Genomic DNA, 20,288 nt, shown 5'->3' with positions numbered 1-20,288 from the left:
AACTGAGTAATTTGTTCTCTATCACATGTCCATTTTCCGATTGTGAGTTTCAACCACTGAAGGTTATTCTTGATGGCTTTTTGATTTGTTGTTCTGTGAAAATATTTTGTATTTTTGTCACTTGCTTGGAGTCAGAATTCTCTAGATTTCAATCCCCCAACCTCCTCTTTTCTTAGCCAGTATAGGTATTGAGATTGAAGTATTTTAAGTTTTTGGGGATTGTTGTTCTACATTTGTAGGTCTGAAATTTCCTCTCTGAGTTTGTTGAGGTGATCTTGAATTAATCCAAAGGCATGACGGTTCCAATTTGACAGGTTTTTTTTGCATTCTTTGAGTTTTGTGGCTATTTGGAAATTTGGTGATCCTAAAATGTGAAGTTGCCATGATGAACTGATGATGTTTCAACAGTCTGACTGATCTATCCAAAAAGACAAAAAATGAAAGTGAGAGTGTTTGGTTGTTGTGATTGGGTCAGTGATTAGTTTAATGGGGGCATGATCTAAGGCTATAATGGGTAGATGTTGTATGATTGAATTCAGGTATAGATCCAGCCAAGAGTGTGTGGCAAAAGCTCGGTCTAATCTTTCTAATATCCTGGCTTTGCTATGTTGCCTATTGGTCCATGTGTATGGTGGCCCTATAAAGTCTAAGCTACACATGTTGAGAATTTGGGTGAAGTTTTTTAGATGTTTCGATGGTTTGGGCAGTTGATTTTTGTAGTTTGTTTATCGTATACAGTGAGAAGATCATTGATATCACCAATTAAAAGTTAGGAGAGGGGAAGGTTTTGCAAGATAATTAGTAGTTGGCTCCATATACGTTTTCTCTGGTGTTTTTGAGGATGGCTATAAAACAGAATTAGGATGCATGAATAGGACGTGCTTTTTACTTTAAAACTAGAAGTGATGACATTTAATTTCAAGGAAAAAACCATGGCACAAATTCATGAGAAGAATTAATTTGTATAAATAAGTAAGTTTAATATTTAATTTGTTTTTCTGGAATTACTCAATGAGGATGCAAATGATTGATTGATGTTGTTTTTGTACAAGGCTCCATTTGTTTGTTTATCCTGGTGTACCTACATGTGAGTGCAAATTCCAACTCAATAATTTTGTTTAATGTTTTACTTTGTTGTGTTTATTTTGAGATACAAATGAGTTTGAATGCATGATTGTGCAAATACTCCCCACTTTATTTGGAAGGAAATGAATATAAGAAACAGTGGTGTAGCTAGGAGTCTTTCCTAGTGGAATCAAACAATAACTTCAAGTTTCATGAATGTCAAAAAGTATTATTTTTTTACATTTTCAACCACTCAAATTACAACTCATGAAGGCCTTTGTGCTCATTTGGAGGGGCTTTCACATAGTGACTTCTGGCATTGTAATAACATAGAGGTCCATGGGCCCATGCATGGCCCATGCACGACCATGATAAACACTAAAGATTCCAGGCCCATCGAGTTTGAGTAATCAAATCCCTGGGATTCTTGTAGATAACTAGATGTCTAGATTAACTAGGATAACTCTAATCCACATTCAAGATAAGAACTATCCTAGATAACCCTCAGCTAACCTAGATAATGTCTATCATCTTGGATCTTATCCTCTATAAATCCCACTCTAACACAATGACTGTGGTTATAAATAGAGTGGTACTTGGCCCTAACCAGTTCAGGTTAGCCGAATTATTCTTGCAATCTCCTCTATTCTATTTTCAATAATTATTATTTTACTCTCCATTTGTCATTTTAATTTGGTATCAGAGCCATGTCAACAGAGATAGATACTCATGGTAGCAGTCCAACAGCCTCCAACAGTAGCTCAACAACGAGCAACTCACTCCCCTCAATCCAGAATGTTACTCATTATCTTCTTATCAAACTTGGAAGTGATAATTATTTACTATGGCAACCCAGAATTTGAAAAATGGACGGTACGGGAAGAAGAAACCCCCGCCCGAAGTTATACCAAATCTAGACGGTACGGGAATGATTGTTAACCTAGAATTTGAAAAATGGACGGAAATAGATCAACTTGTGATGGCACAAGTGGTAGGTTTATCGACATCATCAGAGGTATGGGCTTCCCTTGCTCACAATTATTCCACCCACTCCCATTCTAGGGTACTATAGTTGTGGCAACAACTGCAAAATCTCAAAAAGGGATCTCTCTATTTCTGCATATATACAACGAGCCAAATCTATTGTTGATAGCCTGTCTACAATGTCTGAACCAGTTCTCAAATCGGAATTGGTACTTTATATTCTTTCTGGCTTAGGAAGCGAGTACAAGTTTGTGGTTACAACACTTACTAACCGACCAGATGCAGTAGACCTTGGCATTGCAGACATCATGGGAGCTCTTCTGAATCATGAAAGTTGGCTTGAAGATTTAGCCCTCACCTCTAACTCTCAAAGTGCAAATCTGGTAGACGTTTCTCCCAAGAAAGGTAATCCTCAAAATCCCCCTTAACAATTTTCTCCAAATTTCAATAATAATAGAAGCAAAGGGCGTGGACATGGATCTCCACAATAGAATCACCAGTCCTTTCAGAGTCAACCTCAACAATTTTTTAGAGGACGTAGAGGTAAGAATAATATTACCTACCAGATCTATAGCTCTTCTGAATTATGAAAGTTGGCTTGAAGATTTAGCTCTCGCCTCTGACTCTCGAAGTGCAAATCTGGTAGGCGTTCCTCCCAATAAAGGTAATCCTCAAAATCCCCCTCAACAATTTTCTCCAAATTTCAATAATAATAGAAGCAGGGGGCGTGGACGTGGATCTCCACAATACAATCAACAGTCCTTTCAGAGTCAACCCCAACAATTTTTTAGAGGACGTGGAGGTAAGAATAATATTACCTACCAGATCTATAATAAATTTGGACATAGTGCTTTGTAGTGTTGCAAGGCGAAATATGCTTTTGGTTTTACTATTAATAATTCCTACAATGAGCCATCTGCTTTCCATGGAGGCATCAATACCCCTCAGGATCAGTACAAAAATAATTTCAATCCCAACTGGTATCTGGACTCAAGAGCTACCCATCACATGACTATATTTTGAAAATCTACAGAATCTCACTGAATATACTGGACCGGATCAGGTGAAAGTCAGCAACGGTCAAGGTTTGAATATTCACCATACAGGGTCTTCTTCTATGATATTTAATCAACATGCATTTTCTTTGAAAGATATCTTCCATGTTCCCTCTATTTGCAAAAATTTACTATCTGTTAGTCGATTTACAAAAGAAAATGATTTATTCTTTGAGTTTCACCGTGACTAGTGCTATGTGAAGGATTATATGGGGAGAATTCTGCTTCGAGGGGTCAATAGAGACGGATTATACAACTTTCTTGTGCCAGCCACAATCACTCCAGAGCTCTTATTGGGGAACGCATGTCACTTCATGGTTGGAATCTTCGGTTTGGTCATGTAGCTATGCATAATCTATGGCAAGTTATTTCCAGATTTGGTCTTCCGTTTACTAGATCTAGTGTTAATGAGTCAGCTTGTGAGTCTTTCAAACGAGCAAGAGTCATAGATTGCCCTTGAAATTGTCTAGTTCTCAGTCAAAGCGTCTGTTAGATTTAATTTTCTCAGATGTATGGGCACCTACTCCCATTAAATCAAATAGTGGATTTTCTTATTATGTTATTTTTATGGATGATTTTTCAAAAATCTCTTGGGTGTATCATATGGTTCAAAAATCAGACGTATTTGATTTATTTACTAAATTCAAGAGACATGTAGAAGTTGTTCTATTTGATGCAAAAATAAAAGTGTTTCAGTGGTGGCAAATATTGCTCGCTATCGCGGTATCTTGATTCTCAAAGAATCACACATCAATTGGCATGCCCACACACATATGAGCAGAACGAATCAGTTGAATGGAAGCACAGACACGTGGTTGAATCTGCTTTGTCTCTATTGGCCTCCTCCAATCACCCCTTCTCCTTCTAGGCTGACGCGGTTGAATTTGCAAACTTTCTAATTAATCAACTGCCAACTAAGGTACTGAATGGTATGTCCCCTTATGAGAAGATTTTTTAGTCCTCTCCTAATTATTCTTTGCTGTGTTGCTTTGGTTGTGCATGCTATCATTTTCTGCGATCCTACAACAAGAATAAATTTCAGTTTTGATCTATCCAATGTATTTTCATTGGTAATAGTACCTCCCACAAGGGGTATCGTTGTCTGAATGTTCCTTCAGGGCATCTCTTCATAGCTCGGCATGTTGTGCTTGATGAGAGCTTACTTCTGGGAATTGGTGAAGCAACCCCTTGTGCCTTTCTTGCTCTTTCAGGCACTTTCATCTCAGTGCTAGCTCCTCGGAATTCTGAACCTTCATGTTTGCCATCTTCATCACAGCAACACCACCCTCCAACCTCACCTGGATCCAACTCTTGTTCGGCTACTACCTCTCTAGTTTTAGGACCTTCGGATCAGACTTCTTCTAATCAACCACAGAGGTACTGTAGCATTCAGGAACTTTTGGATACTACAACTCTAGTCTCACAACCGGTACGCTCTCACTCATGCATACCCAATCTATGGATGGTACCCTTCCTCGATCTCAGCTTGCGACAAGGTATCAAATTCCCTCCACTCTTCTTACTCTCCTCGAAGAGCAAGAACCAAAAAAAATTTAATCAAGCTGCAAAATCAACTAACTAGCAGATGGCTATGCAAAAGGAATATCAGGAGCTCATTAAAAATGATACTTGGCACTTAGTTTCGTATGATCCTTCCATGAACATCATCAGAACTAAGTGAATCTATAAGATAAAGAATAAGGCTGATGGAACCATTGATCGCTATAAAGCCCGACTGGTTGTCCAAGGCTTTAATCAGGTCCCGAAACTTGATTATTTTGACACTTCTAGTCCGGTTGTCAAACCGATCACCATATAGACAATTCTCTCCATTGCCCTTACGCACAACTAGCCTGTCCATCAATTGGATATAGATAATGCTTTTCTTCATGGCATACTTGATGAAGACATCTATGTGCATCAACCCAAAGGGTTTGTCGATTCCACACACCTAACTCATGTCTGCAAATTGAAAAAGGCTCTCTATGGCCTTAAGCACCTCGAGCCTGGTACTTGCATTTGAGCTCTGTCCTCAAACAAATGGGGTTTCGTAATTCTACAGCTGATCTGTCTCTTTTTATCTTCATCTCCAATAAATCCATACTGCTCCTGGTGTATGTTGATGACATAATTTTAACTAGGAATTTTGCTGCTACCATTGATGGTTTTCTTAAATCACTTTCTTTGGTATTTCCACTAAAAGATTTAGGCTCACTTCATTATTTTTTGGGTGTCGAAGTCAGTTGTTCCTCCAGTAGTTTGTACCTCTCACAGCAACGCTACATTCTAGATTTGTTACATTTGACGAATCTGGAAGGTGCCAAACCTACAAGCTCACCCATGGCTACCTCTAGTTGCCTCTCCAAGGATTATGGATATCTCTTTTGCAGTTAATAAAGTATGTCAGTTTCTCCACTCTCACACTGATGAGCATTGGACAACAGTCAAGTGAATCCTTCGCTATCTCAAGGGTACTATCTCTCACAATCTCCACTTCCGAGGTTCCTCATATCGCCAATTGGTTGTTTATACTGATGTTGACTATGCTACTTGTCTGGAAGACCGGCGCTCAACTGGAGGTTATGCAATTTATCTTGGTTCCAATCTCATTTCCTAGAGCTCCAAGAAGTAGCAAACCATAGCTCGCTCCACCATTGAATCTGAGCTTAGATCCCTCGTCAACACTGTGACAGAGCTACTGTGGATTCAGTCTCTTCTCAAAGACATTGGCTTTTCAACTCCACCCATACTCTAGTGTGACAATCTAGGTGCTACCCACTTGGCAGCCAACCCTATTTTTCATGCTCGGACCAAGCATGTCGAAGTGGATTTCCATTTTCTTTGAGATCTTGTCACTTAGAGGAAGCTTCAAATCCGATACGTTCCCACAACAAATCAGATAGCAGATGTTTTCACAAAACCACTCTCTACATCAAGATTTTCTCACCTTTGGGCCAAGCTTCACGTCACCCCATTTAGCTTGTGGGGTGATAATAACATGGAGACCAATGGGCCCATGCACGACCATGAAAAACACTAAAGACTCCAGGCCCATCGAGTTTGAATAACCAAATCCCTGGGATTCTTGTAAATAACTAACCCATCTAGATTAACTAGGACAACTCTAATCCACATTCAAGATAAGAACTATCCTAGATAACCCTAAGCTAACCTAGATAATGTCTATCATCTCGGATCTTGTCCTCTATAAATCCCATTGCAACTCAATCACTATGGTTATAAATAGAGTGGTACTCGACCCTAACCAGTTCAGGTTACACTGTAAGAAAAAAGACTTTTAGCGGCAATCAAAATTGTCACTAAAAGTCCCTAAAACTGCCACTAGAGATTTTACCGGCAGTTGGCAAACTGCCGCTAAAACGTTCTAGCAGCAGTTTTCGTGGCTGCCGATATAAAGTTAAAGATCCCACTAGAAGTCTTTTTTTTCAAATAACCTTGTTTTTTCTAATCTTCTTCAAATTTCATGTTCTCTTCTTTGTATTCATTTAAATAGAAATAAAATACGAAAATAAATAAACATCAATTACAAATAAAATTTAAAAAAAAAAGTTCTCCATTTCAAAATATTTTAATCACAAATACATAATCAGACTTGAATATTTAAAAAAATATTCTCCATTCAAAAAAATATTCTTGGTTTGTAAAAGAATTTACAAGGTAATTTCAATTACAAATAATGACACCTAATCAGGCTTGAAATGATTTCATAGATAGGCAAGGTAATTGATAAATTTTCATGGACAATTTCGCCAAGGATCAAATTTCTGTAGCTTTACAAGGTCAAACTCGGAACACCTGCATGGTATATTCAATTCTTTTGCCGATTGATGTTGAAGTTAGTAACCTTCAGGTTCTTGGAGAAAGATGGAGAAGCCAAAATTCATTTAAGAAGCTGTAGGTTGAATGAAGTCCAGGAAATGAACTAGCCTTCTATTGTGGCTGGCCTATGAACTGGATAATAATCCTTAGTTGGAAATGCATCCTATACCAGCAAGACATAGCTACTCTCTTAGTCTTTGATTCTCAATGTTTGATGATCATATTCATTGAACTCGTGCAAATTTACTGGTTTGACTGGTATAGATCTTGCATGTAAAATATTGGTATGTTTTCTTCTCCTTGAACTAACTTTTTTGATATCTGATCTCCCTTTTTCTCTTTTACAGCATATATGCTGAGTTAAGTACATCTACCAAGGAGGATAACCCACAACCTACAGTTGAGCAGTTCCTGAGTCTCCATGCAAGCTTGAACAGGGCTTGTCTTGTGGCCGATTCCCTATCAAATTTTTGGTGCCAATACCAGTAACCCAGATAAGATTTTATGCCCTGCAGGATTGCTGGTTGTTCTGCACACAAAAGGTGAAAGAAAATTTTCAGTAACTTAACCATATATCATGTCAGGAGCACAATGAACATTGTCATTAGATTCATTACTAAGACCAGAAGAAAAGAAACTGAGAAATTAAATTGTCCAACCAACCTTGTAACGTGTGCGTAGAACCAATCTTTTCGGTAGTCACTAACACCTACAGTATAAGCTAGATATTGGTAGGGATACATAAGCCCATACTTATCCCACAAACCATACTGCTTAAACCTACATATACATGCATTCAGAAAGAAGAATCAACAATTATAACAAACAATGCTTAAAATTAACACTTATTTGATTTTGGTGTTGTAATTAATGGAACTGGGAACTAAAAAAAAAACTGGGTTTCTTATCTTTTTGTTGCTGAGATGAAGTTACTATGGTAATCTGGTAGCAAAATAGATACCTGTCCTGATTTATGTAGAGTGGGTTGACATAGCGGGAGTCGAGATTTGGGATGAAAAACTCAGCAGCTGAACGGTCAGGAACACCAATCTCCCACAAGGTTGGGGCATCTCACGGAGACTCATGTACAAGAGTGCCCAGATCAACATATCCTCCTGATTCATTAAACAATAAACATTTATTGCCCATAAACATCAAAATGTTATCCAAAGTATAGATGCATGAATTCAATGGCTTGATTTTAATTAATTAAGTGCAAAAATGATACTTCTTTTCAATTTTTAGAATACCTTAGCCTTCCATTATGCTACAAATAATAAATATTTACCTTCATGTTTTGATTCATTTTTTAATGCACTAATTTTCCAGTAAATTCCATTTTGTCCAGACAAAAGAATAATGTTAAAGATTAGACAGTTACAAAATGGTAGCATTTGGGTAACATATTCCTAATCCTTCACTTCTCCTTTCACCCAAAATGCTTATTCCAACCACTGTGGATGGGGAAGAAGATAAGTCGCACTCCACCCCTTTCTATCTACAACAATCATCTCCATTATCCCCCCAGTTATACATTTTGGAGGACGCATCTGGATGATGATTGAATGCTGAGTCTCTGAGTTGTAAAAGAGCCACCCTTTCCTTCTCCACACAGTAGTGATACCCTTCTTGGGCTTGGGCTTGGGCTTGGCATCCACCAAATTGCAAGTAACAGAGAAGAAGAAGAAGGCAGCTAAAATAATAAATAAGGACACCTCCACCACCATCGTCTTCTCACACCAACACCAAGCACACCTCATCTCCACAATTCTCTGTTTGCTACTATATATTTGGTTAATATATATAGTAGCCTAATGCTAGCCTCAAAAAGGAGGGAATTATTAACTCAGTTAAGAGAGAAAAGAAAAGGACTCCCCTCCTTCAGTACGCTCTGACCCACAGTTTGCTGAATCATGTGGTGCTAAATGACTTCCGACAACCATACCAATAATTCTAAAGTCTTCACTCACATGGAAGTGAAGGATTAGGAATACTCTACATGGAAAGAAATCATACCTGTGCAGTGGTTATAGGCACCAATCCAGGATGATCAGTCAAATAGTGCCCGTCTTCATGAAGATCTGAGAATCCATTGTATACTATAAGTCCATAGAAGACATAGGATAACAACATAAGTTTATCCTACAAACCACAGTGAGAAACAAGGGAAACGTATTCAACACAGTACTTAAACATATAAACATCATATAAGCTTCAGGATCTTATGTTCTACTACTACTATTTTCCAGCATTATATACCATAGCTTCACCATTAGTGGTTTCTTATACCATCCACCCAAAGATGCTATACACTGGATCAATCAGTTGCCTTGTTCAATTACACAAAAGAACGGCATACTGCATACATTGGAGAACCCCTATATTGCTCCTGCAGATATAACCTAAAAGGAATTTATAATGCCAAAACTGTTTTGTGATGTTGACTGGTGTTGCAAGTTTGTTCAGATCAGGCTAAATGAGTCTGGTATGGCAATACAATTGACTGAGGATTTGCTGATTTTTTATATGAAACATTGAGTAACAAATTTTTCAATAATACAGTTACATCATTTTAGTCCTCAGTAAGCAATCTGCTTTTCAAAATTTCCTATTGGAAGTACTTCCAGTCCAAATTATCCCCTATAATATTCAGACATTGGTTTGTGACTTTTCCATCACTATAATGAGATGATAAAACTAAATCTCTTGGAGAAAGACATTCGAATAGTTATAAACTTCTAACTTTGCACTTGTACACAAGGCTTGGCTATAAGATGCACACATTTGACATGCAATGTTCCAGAACTGGAACTAAGCCACGGGACTAAACCTCGGAGAGACAAACACTTGTGCTAATTCTTTAGGTGCACAGAAGGGTCAACAATAAGGTGTTGCCAATGTGGTGAATATCAATTTTTTTATTTTGATAAATAAGATATCTAGTTGTTATGGCCTCCTTATGCAGTGTAGTGACTAGTTGGTGCTTTCAGTGCTAACTAGTCAACCACAAAATAATGATTCAGTCTCACTGCTCAAATATATAAACATATTTAATAATGAAATCTCATAAATAATTTAATAAAGACTGCAAGCATTCAATAAAAGATATGATATAGAGCATTAACAGTCTATTGATCAAAATCTCAGTAGGGAGAAATAGTATTTGTTCCTGATATCATTCCCTCATTCCCTTGTAAATGACAACTCCATACCAGCAAACTATTGATCAGAATAAGACCTGAAAATAGCTACTTGATATAGGGCTCTCTTTCTTACAGATGCCTTCAGAAGCAAATCGGCTCACTCCAATCTCCTTGGCTAGTCCAGTTTCCAACTTTCTCTTTTCTCTCATCTATTGTCTGGTTTCAGACTGGAACAAACCTGGTCCATCTGTAATGGATGTATATTGGACTTTTCTCTCATCAATTATTTCTTAAGTTCTATAACAAGATGTCCTTGACTGTCTCTACAAGACTTTTCTTTCTTCTGTTTTCATTTTTTTATGATTTCATGCTTTTGTTGTTTGATGATCAAGAAATAATATTAAGGGGGGAGGAGATGGGGATGGTAGGTAATTTATCTTATATTTTTCAAACAAATGGAGAATGAAGATAGTTTATCTAGGTAGAATCTTTTAAGAAAGGACTATCTCACAAGTATTTTAATAATAAAGAATTGGACCTGATTGAAGTGGTAGTTTTGATAATGAGGATCCTCCTTCCTAGGTGCACAAGTCAAAGAGTGTGATAATGAGGATCCTCCTCCCTAGGTACATCTCTGTTGTCCCATAGGCCAATTTGGCAAGCTGTGGTTATATCAAGGCTTCCATGTCAAGCCATATCAGCTCTTACAGCTTCCTGCTTGTGATGACAGACTGCCATCTCTGGCTGGGCAGACCCCAGAACTGATGTAACAAGGGTGTGATAACACTAGTCCTTTAGTTCCATACTACTACAATAGCTGACCTACATTATTGTGTCTGAATTTTGCTATTTCTGTATGTATCTTTCCATCCAATAGCTGACCTACAGTGCTTGAATGTGACCAAACTATAAGGACCAATGCACAATAGACATTCACAGGAAAACAAACAAGGACCCTCAAATCCCAAAATTTATTATCAATTCATTGATGCTGAACCCAACCCCCTATGAAGAAACATAACAAACGTGAACCAGCGATCCATTCCTATTGTTAATGTTAATGTAAAAGGACATAGAGCTGCAAACTGTAGCTGTTTGTTCAGGTTTTAAGTGGAATTTGATTAAGGCAATCTGAATTTGATCCCAAAATGGATCCACTCCAATATTGAAATACATGTTTATATTAATATATACGTAAGGAAAATATATATGTCCTACAAAAATATGTATGTAAGACAAAGAAGAGAGCTCACAGGACAGTAGTAGAAGCAAGGGTGGCTGTGACGGGGAGGTGCAGGTAGAGGAACTGATGGTGACCTGCCAAATGAAGAAAGTTAACCAACAACATATAAAGTATAATGGTCCAAAGGCCACTCAAATGCAATAGAAAGTAAATGAAAAACTCACAGAGCTGATGTTGCTGGCGTAACTTGGGGAGTTGCTGTAGGAGGGGAAGAACTTGTTTGTGGGGCCTGCATATGAAAGGCATTATATTAAACCACTTCAGAAAATGACTAACTTTAAACAAGATAATTCCCAACTTTTTTCCTTCCTTTTACCCAATCTAATGGCTTTCTTTTTGTGTTGTTTGTTAAAAGTTAATCCTCTTTCCTTTATCATGGCCTTCAAAAGAGGCCAACCCATTGACTTTCCTATATTTTTTTTACCAAGTTATTCTGAACTTCAAGATGTCCAAGTTTTTAAATACTGTTTCTATTGGTCATAAATCCTGTTTCTATATTTTTTACCCAGATATTTTCAACTTCAAGATGTCCAAGCTTTAAAAGCTAATCCTCTTTCCTAGATTTTTTTTACCCAGCCATTGGTCGAAAATACTGTTTCTATTGCTATTTTCTTTCCCTAAGCGAGTATATTATTTCTATTCTTGTAGCTACTGAACAATCTAATATTCAGCTTCATAAAACCAAAAGAAATGTTTAATTATGTCTTTCTTATGACATGACTGTAGGGTGAACCAAGCTTCCACCTATTTGGGTTCAAATGAATTGTATTGATAACCATGAGAACAATTGCCCTAACTGTTCAAATTATGAATTATATATCTATACTACTTTATCAAGCAAAACAACATATCCTAAATTTCCAATGAGGCCTGACTCATATCTTGACAATTTTCCAATTACTATCCATACCTAGAAATCTGAAACTAAAAACTGATGACAATTTCATAATTCTAAATATTAAGATTGAATTTTAGGTTATTTGGAAACCTACCAAAAATAACTGCAAGGAAGTTACCACTACATCTTTATATCTTCAAATTTCTCTCAAATATTCTTATATGTGCGGTGCTGCAATTACCCTATAGTTATCTGGTCAGACCATTGTCAAATCAGATCAGGATGAATGTAGTTAATCATGTCAATGGCTTATTATTTTAATCATGTCAATTACCCTATAGTTATCTAAGATTAGAGACAAAGCCAAGGGTTAGCAGAAAACACCTTATTATTTTAATCATTTAAAAGAGTCAAGATCTATAAAGTACATCAAACTATAAGAGTAGTTAATCATGTCAATGGCTTAGAAAAATAAACAAAGAAAACGTAGAGGCTATAATAAATATCTCAAGTTATTTCAACTAAAAAAATCAGCAGATCTACATCAGAAGATTTAGAGTCGAATAGAGTCTAAGCCAGAACCAAAAGCGTCGAATAGCAGATCTACAGCAGATCTAAAAATTCATATGTACGCTGCTTAAATATCAGAACTAAAACAAATATTCATAACTTCCTATAAGTGGAAGTATCAAATGAAGGACAAAAACCCTAAATCTATAAGTTCAGGAAGTGAGCTCGATTCTATCATGCTAAGAAAACAAACAGTAAATTGGAAAAAAAAAATCAAAATACTGATAAAGGTTGGAAAAGGCAAATGACCAGCAATCAGTGCCAAAACAGAGGTAAAAAAAAACGAAAAAACAAAACAATAGAAATAAAATCTAGAATGCATATATTTTTCGAAGAACCAACCTTACATCAAGTTAGACTTTACCTAGAAATAAAACCTAGAATTCCAATCCGAGAAGAAGGCCTGAAGAAGCATCGACTTTACATCAGAACACTATTTTTACAGAGACATCGCTCCCTTGACAGAACAAGAGAGAGAGAGAAAGAGGGAAAACTGAGAGAGAGAGAGAGAGAGAGAAAGAGAGAAAGAGAGAGCGTGAGAGAGGGGCGACTGTGAGAGAAAGGGGGAGAGAAAGAGACAGAGAAAGCGATAGACGACTGAGTGAGTGAGGAGAGATGACGGGAAGAGGTGCGAGCAAGGCAAAGTGAAACTTGTGCCTTTTTATGTAGCGGCAGCCGTTTGTTGTCTAGGGGCAGTTTTAATCGACTGCCGCTACATATTAATATTTCTAGCGGCAGACGTTAAACAGTCAGGTTTAAAACTGCCGCTAGAAATATATTTTCTTGTAGTTTAGCTGAATTATTCACAATCTCTTCTCTTCTATTTTCAGTAATTATTCGCAGACAGGACTGGAATTGGAATCGGAATTCGCAGGAATTGGAATCGGAATCACCAATTCCTAACATCTATTTGGTTCAGTCCGGATTCCGATTCCTTCTGTTTGGTTCAATTAGAAGCTGGAATCGGAATCAGCCAAAGTTTCCAATTTCGCCCCAGTTAAAAGAACCTCAGAAACAACCACTTTTTATATATTTTCAACATATACGCACATTGGCAACCTGCTAAGAAGTGCATATATATGGAGAAAATATGAAAAAAATGAAAAGAAAAACACAAACAAACAAAAATCACAAAAAAAGAATCATTCTCCACCATAAAAATGAAAAAATGTACAACAATTTCTCACAAAACCCATCTACAAAAAGCTAACCCTTTAGAACCTTTAAGTGTAACAGAGTTGAAATTCTTAACAAAGAAATCAACAAAATCTTCATTGTCTATATTTGTTCTATTCATACATGAGCCAAATGGAAAACTGTTTTGTGTCTGTTTAACTTTCACAAATGTGCCAAACAAATTACTAACATCAGATCCTGCAAATTTTGGGATGACATTGTGCTTGTGTATCTGCAGAACAGAAAGGGTAACATAGTTAAACAATTAACGTGAGAAGAAAATTTTGGTGAAAAGACCCAACTCACGTAGAGCTCAAACATTAAAAATAGATTAGGCCGTCCAGGTAAATCAGTAATCTCACATAAAAAAATTGATAGACATAAAGTGTGCCTTTGTTTCCTATATATAACTAATCATGACCATGGTTAATCAATTTCACAATCTTGTGAATCAGCTCACTAAATATCACTGAGCAAATTTATTGAACAATCTCAGCGGTTGTGACACTATAGGTATGTAATCTTGCATAATCAGCTATTTTACAAGCCAAAACCTTGGAAAATATAAAAGTACAATCCAAAGATACATAATACAGCATAAAAAATGAAGTGATAAGTAAAATATATTGAGCTTTTCATAAAACAAACAAAAATACCTTGTTAGTCTGCTTCTTTAAATGTTTAAATCTTGTTTTTTATCAATAGGGAAAATTTGAAGCCCTGCAACCATTGAGTTGACACCTGAAGATGATCCTTGGATATAGACCATAACTTTGGATGGTTGCACCTCATTTCTAAAAGAACCTGCCATTTCATGCCACCTATCATCATAAACCTCAACTTGGCCCCCATTGACCCACTGGTTATCCACACTAAGTGCAAAATTTACATTTTGCGGACTAGTTGTTCCTGGACTAAGGCAAACCCAAGCAGATAGTTGGTATGTCAGGTAAAGTTTTAGTTTCTCTGTGATCATCTGAGCAGGGCCCATCCAGGTCTGTGTATTGCTCACAAGGATGTAGCGGCCACTTAAAGGTTCATGGGGCCTGAGGGAATCTCTTGCCGTTGGAGGAAGTAGACGAGGAGAACCAGTGTCCACACTAAGAGTACAGTTACCAAGAGAAAACCACCCATTGAGGTCATCAATAAGATTGTTGTTCTCAACTATATTAGCTCCAAAAGCAGGATTCTACAAAACAAAGAACCATACATGCGATGCTTAGAACACTAAAAAATGACTCTCATAAGAAGGCTTGCATCAGACATCTCACATATATGGAAATTACTGTCTATGTCTTGCATTAGATCCTTCCCCTTCTATCTTATCCCTCCCTTACCTCCTAGTTCTTCCTTCCTTTATATCCTCACTTGACTTTTATCCATCCATCCCCTCTACTGCCTGAGCTTCACTCCAACTCTCAAAGCACTAAACGTTCATAATTCATCTTCCCCAAGAAAAAAATGAACTCATACTTAATTGACCGAATTTTTAGTGGAGAGGGGAAGGAGGTAATTAATTTTAACCGAAGTAATCTATGATCTCCAAGATAAAGAAACTAAGAAAGGAAATGAAATTTCAAATTTGGAAGAAGAATTGCATATAGAACATAAGGATCTTGGAGGGGGAATCCCCCCCCCTCCAACCTGAGTGAATTCAGTAGGAGTTGTTTTACGAGTTATAGGTCCCTTTAATAAACAGAACTCATACTAGAGAAGGGGAGGAAGTGATCATCTTGGGAGTTCTGCCTTGGACAAAATAAGGAAATTTGTGGAATTTTATCTATTTTTTAAGCACAAAGAAAATGATGCTACCTAGAGAGTAAAAACCCCCACAATATGGTTCAGTCCCAACCCCACCCTTCAGAAGACTATTGGTAATCAAATTGGATAAACCAAAGATCCATCCAGGAATGATCAAAACCATCTCTGCTCCAACCAACACCACCTTTGAAAATCACCCTGCACATCTACCTGCTAAAACCTTAGAGAAATGCATCCACCTGAGGCTGGGGCCATAAAGCAAGGCCAGTACTCCAACTGATAAAAACTAGTGAACTGATGAAAAAGTGTTTGTAGGGCTGGAAATGGATCCAATTAAGGTTTAGGGGTGGATTAAACATACCCGAAAGATACAGTTAAGGTCAGAAGGCAGTGTTCCATGTTTATGGAAACAGGAATCAGCATCTGATCATACATATCTTGGAGTCCATTTACAGCACAGTGATCTGTTACAAGTTGAAAGGGCTAGAAGAACCAGGAGAAGACCAAAAAGGTTAAGCAAACTTTGGCATGACTTCAACACAATAAAAGAACATTGACTGAAAATTCTGAAATTCACCAATGAAAAAAACAATCTCAAGTTTATTTTGGAGCTAATCCAATAATAGGATTCTCAGATGAGCCTCCTGCACTTTTTTTTTTTTTTTTGAAACGGGTAAAGTATAATATCTTTGAATAGAGAAAAAAACATGTACGACAAAGAGCTGTACACAGGGATTTTCAAATACTTCCCATGCAGTCCTATACCCCCAAACCCTAATTTACAAATGCATGTCTTGGAAGTTCTGATAGCTGTCATTATCAATATATACACAAATGCATGCCTACCAAACACTTGTAAAACTGACCCAGAGTGCATTTATGTATTGAACTAGCATTTGCATTGCAAACAAATGCAGCCTAGTTAACAAAAGTTGCATGCACTAATGTACATGAACACAGAGGAGGGAGGGAAGGGAAGCAGCCATTTGAGTGGAGGTTTGTTGGACCAATTACTTGGGTTTCAGATGCCATAGTTTTACTCTAAAAGATGAAATTCTATTGATAACCAACCATTTTCATTTTCTATAAACTCCAATGTTGTAAAACTGAGTAGCAAGATGAAGAGAATAGCTTTGCACATTTAAAATCTTAGGGGCGAGAGAGCATTTAGAAATTTGTAGTAAGACAAGTTTACTTGAACCTGTATCAATAGATGGAAAAACAACCCACTGACCAGTTAAGACTACACCTTCATTTTGGTAATTGTTTCTGTTTTAAATTTTAATATTTACTTTTCTATTAGAACAATATTGGTGTCCAAAAAAATTTAAGATATACATGGTCTGTCTTTAATTCTTGTATACTTTTTAACATTTTTCAAGTGTGTCCTAATAGTTCACACTTCACATAAATATGTTTTTTATATGCATATACCTCATTTATAACCATCCAAGACTTGAATTAGTGTTATTGAATCCTTAGGATTATTGGAGTTTCACTAGAAAAGTGCATGTGTATCCTAATTTTTCCACTGTATGAATGGGTGTCCAAAGTGTATCATACATCTCTTAAGTTTGCCTATCCAACATCCTTTGTCTTTCTAATACTATGAACCTTGATTTTAACACTATAGCATTAAAAATGAAAATAGTTACTTATAAGTTAATTCAAATTGCATAAAATCATCACATGATCAACATTAATTTTCACAAATTTGATGAGGTGGTAAAAACTGAACTTATTAGAAAATACAATTCACCATAACCCCATGGATAAGATTAGTAATATTTTATTCAAAATTAAGTTGCATTACAATTAGACCAAATTTTAAAATATTATAACTGTTATTTGCTTAAGGAGTGTTAAAAATCTTTTGGTAATAGAAACTCTATTGCCCTTGTTATTTGGAGGCCATCGAGCCACAAAAGACTTGGATTTATGAGGAAATTTGAATCAAGCACAACTGACACATACCAGAATATCTCAAAACATATCAACCATCTAAGCAAAAAACAGAACAAAATCCATTCCAATTCGCTAAAGTAACATCAGAAATAAAAAATAATTAATTAATTGAACTAGTGTTCTTGAAATGGGGAGAAAACAAGTAAAAAAAACATGACCCATTACTGACTCGAGTGGTTGTGTTACAGAATCAATAACTGTATTAAGAAGATTCAATGAGCTGATCAATTCCAAATATCACAAGAAAAATACTTTAAACCTCTTCCACAAGTTAAAAGTCAATATCAAAATCCATCATAGTCTGCTATTCCTCCTTGCTGACTCCAAGATGTTTAAGTTTTGGTTCCAATTCATCCCCATTTTCATCACCCTTCTCTTCCTCTTCATCACTTTCTCCCCCTTCCTCATCATTCCCATCAAAGGGCCCTAGCCCATCAGGTGATTTCTTGAATATGTCCTTTACCTCATCAATATCTTCATCAGAAATGCAATTCCCATTGATATTCAGCAACTTAAACTCAGGATTATTTACCACAGCTTGTGCTAAGGACCTCGCCCTAGCCCTTCTTACTGAATTAGTGCTGAAATCAACTTCTTTTAATAGGCCATGGCCTTCTTCCAGTGCTTTTACGATCAAAATAGCACCCTTGTCCTTCAGTTCATTCTCAGCCAAGTTAAGCTTAGCTAAGGCTGACCATGCAGTCCTATATCCCCAATAAAGAGCCATTAATATATCCCTTGCAAATCACAAATTCAGTATTCACAAGTGTCTCATCTCACAACATTAATTTGAATAACATTAACATAAACAAGTGTCTCATATCATATTCAAATGAATGTAGAACATTGAAAGCAACTAAAGCAAGTATTTCAGCTGAAGCACACTAAAACCTTGCTGTTAAATACTTCGGATATACACAAACTTTGCTAAAAAATTTCTATTCACATCTATATCAGAGGTATTCTATAACAATGTAAAAAAATATCAACGAATCAAAAAACTTCCTTTACCTGGATTGACTGGTGTGAAAAGCTCGTCAATGGTAGCAGTGAAGAAGTAGGTCGATCCCGAATGGAGCAAGGGTGAATCTGCAACAGAAAAAGCCATATTTCAACTAGTGAAAAAAAGTAGGAAGAGGAGGCGGAGAAAAAAAAGATCCCGAACTAGATCAGAGCATGGGTTGTTCATTTGGAAGGAGGAAGAGGCAGGTCTTACCTCACCGGAGGTCGGTTCGGCACGAAAGATGGATTGGATTTGTTCGCAGTCTCTATTCGGCGTGACAGCTCCCTGTTCGACTAGATCAGAAATGAAGGGGGTATTTTGTCCAAAAAACAAAAAATGAAGCCATAAACCTGAATGGGAATCGCATTCCGTTGGAGGGGGTTGGGAATGGCCATTCCCCATATGGGGGATTCCCATTCCGCCTAAAATGGGAATGAGATTTTCATTCTGGTCAAACAAACACTTGGAATGAGAATGGGCCATTTCGATTTTGATTCCAGGTTTCTATTCCTTCGAACCAAGCAGACCCTTAGAAAGATGAAAATTGACTTACATGGGCCCAAGAATCAACTTGGAAGTGAAACTATCGTAGGCAGCTTGTCGAAAGTGGCTCTGTAACATAGCTCAATCAGCAACAAAGCTCTCCCAAAATGGCTCTTGTCTAAAAGTCAAGCAAAAAGAGTCAATTAATCTAAAGTTCAAATAAAATGTCTAAATTGATCCCATGCTCTTATGTTCTCATTTAACTTTACCGGGTCAATATGAAAAATAGGCTGATGGTCAAATGCCTCAATTAATACATTAATTTCAACTTTTTTTTGAACTTCAGTGGGATCAATTGAGCCCACTCAAATACATATAACTCCACCCCTACTAAAAGAAGGTGCTGTAAATTTTTTATCAGGTTTAGGGATGCAAGTTTCGCATTGTTTGTGAGTGCAAATTTTGTATTGGCCTGGTATAGGGGTATAAAAGCATAGTGTCTAGCAAAAAGTGGGAAACAATTCTTCATCTTCTTCGTTTACTGCTGCTGCTCACACGTGCAAAACCTTAGATAATTTGACAAGGATGCGTGAGACAACATTAAAGACTCAACCCAACACCATGTAGAATCCGGATTTGCTCCTCATAAAGTGTACTTCACACTAACCTCACAGCCCTATCCCATCATGTATTAGAAATATCTCCATATAGATAACAACACAAAAAATAGGAAAATGTTCCCAACGTGCGACTCAGAGGTATTGTGAGGTTGGCGTGAGGAGCAGATCCAAACTCCACTGTGTAATTTGACTTTCTCACACAAATAATAGATGTTCACGATGTATTTCACTTCTTCCTATGAGTAATAAATAGTAGTCTTTCCCAAATCCTAGTCATGTGCATTTATGAGAGCCATGCCGGAGGCTTGTTGTGAAATAAAATGCATTTGCACCGAACATAATTACATTGATAAATTTTATGCAAATTTGTATGGTTCGGTGCAAATGCAAATTTGTAGGAACATAATTACATTGATAAGAGTACAAGTGTAATGTAATTATGTTCGGTGCAAATGCAAATTTGTATGGTTCGTAAAAATGCAAAATTGATTTGGTTTTACATTGATAAATTTTATTTTCCTACTAAATGTATATAGTTGTAA

The 20,288-nt window shown here is 36.8% G+C and overlaps 1 protein-coding gene across 2 annotated transcripts; it reads right to left on the bottom strand.

Moving 5' to 3' along the window:
- Window positions 1-6,660: 6,660 nt before the first annotated feature.
- Window positions 6,661-19,141, bottom strand: LOC148875698 (uncharacterized). Of its 2 annotated transcripts, XM_088965102.1 has the most exons (9): window positions 18,857-19,141; window positions 18,652-18,729; window positions 14,105-14,146; window positions 11,495-11,559; window positions 11,341-11,404; window positions 8,961-9,025; window positions 7,906-8,059; window positions 7,608-7,724; window positions 6,661-7,473 (listed from the first exon to the last, which is right to left on the bottom strand). In XM_088965102.1, exons 1-6 carry the CDS (start codon window positions 19,124-19,126, stop codon window positions 8,999-9,001), a joined length of 546 nt encoding a protein of 181 aa, XP_088821228.1. In that variant the 5' UTR covers window positions 19,127-19,141; the 3' UTR covers window positions 6,661-7,473; window positions 7,608-7,724; window positions 7,906-8,059; window positions 8,961-8,998. The 2 variants fall into 2 exon arrangements, with proteins under 2 accessions (XP_088821228.1, XP_088821229.1); XM_088965103.1 differs by lacking the exon at window positions 14,105-14,146.
- Window positions 19,142-20,288: the final 1,147 nt, after the last annotated feature.

Source organism: Nelumbo lutea, chromosome 1, assembly GCF_056320005.1.
Source record: "Nelumbo lutea isolate HS-2025 chromosome 1, American lotus-T2T, whole genome shotgun sequence".
NCBI lineage: Eukaryota > Viridiplantae > Streptophyta > Magnoliopsida > Proteales > Nelumbonaceae > Nelumbo > Nelumbo lutea.
Note: the sequence above shows the minus strand (reverse complement) of the source record. Positions and strands in the feature narration are given on the sequence as shown.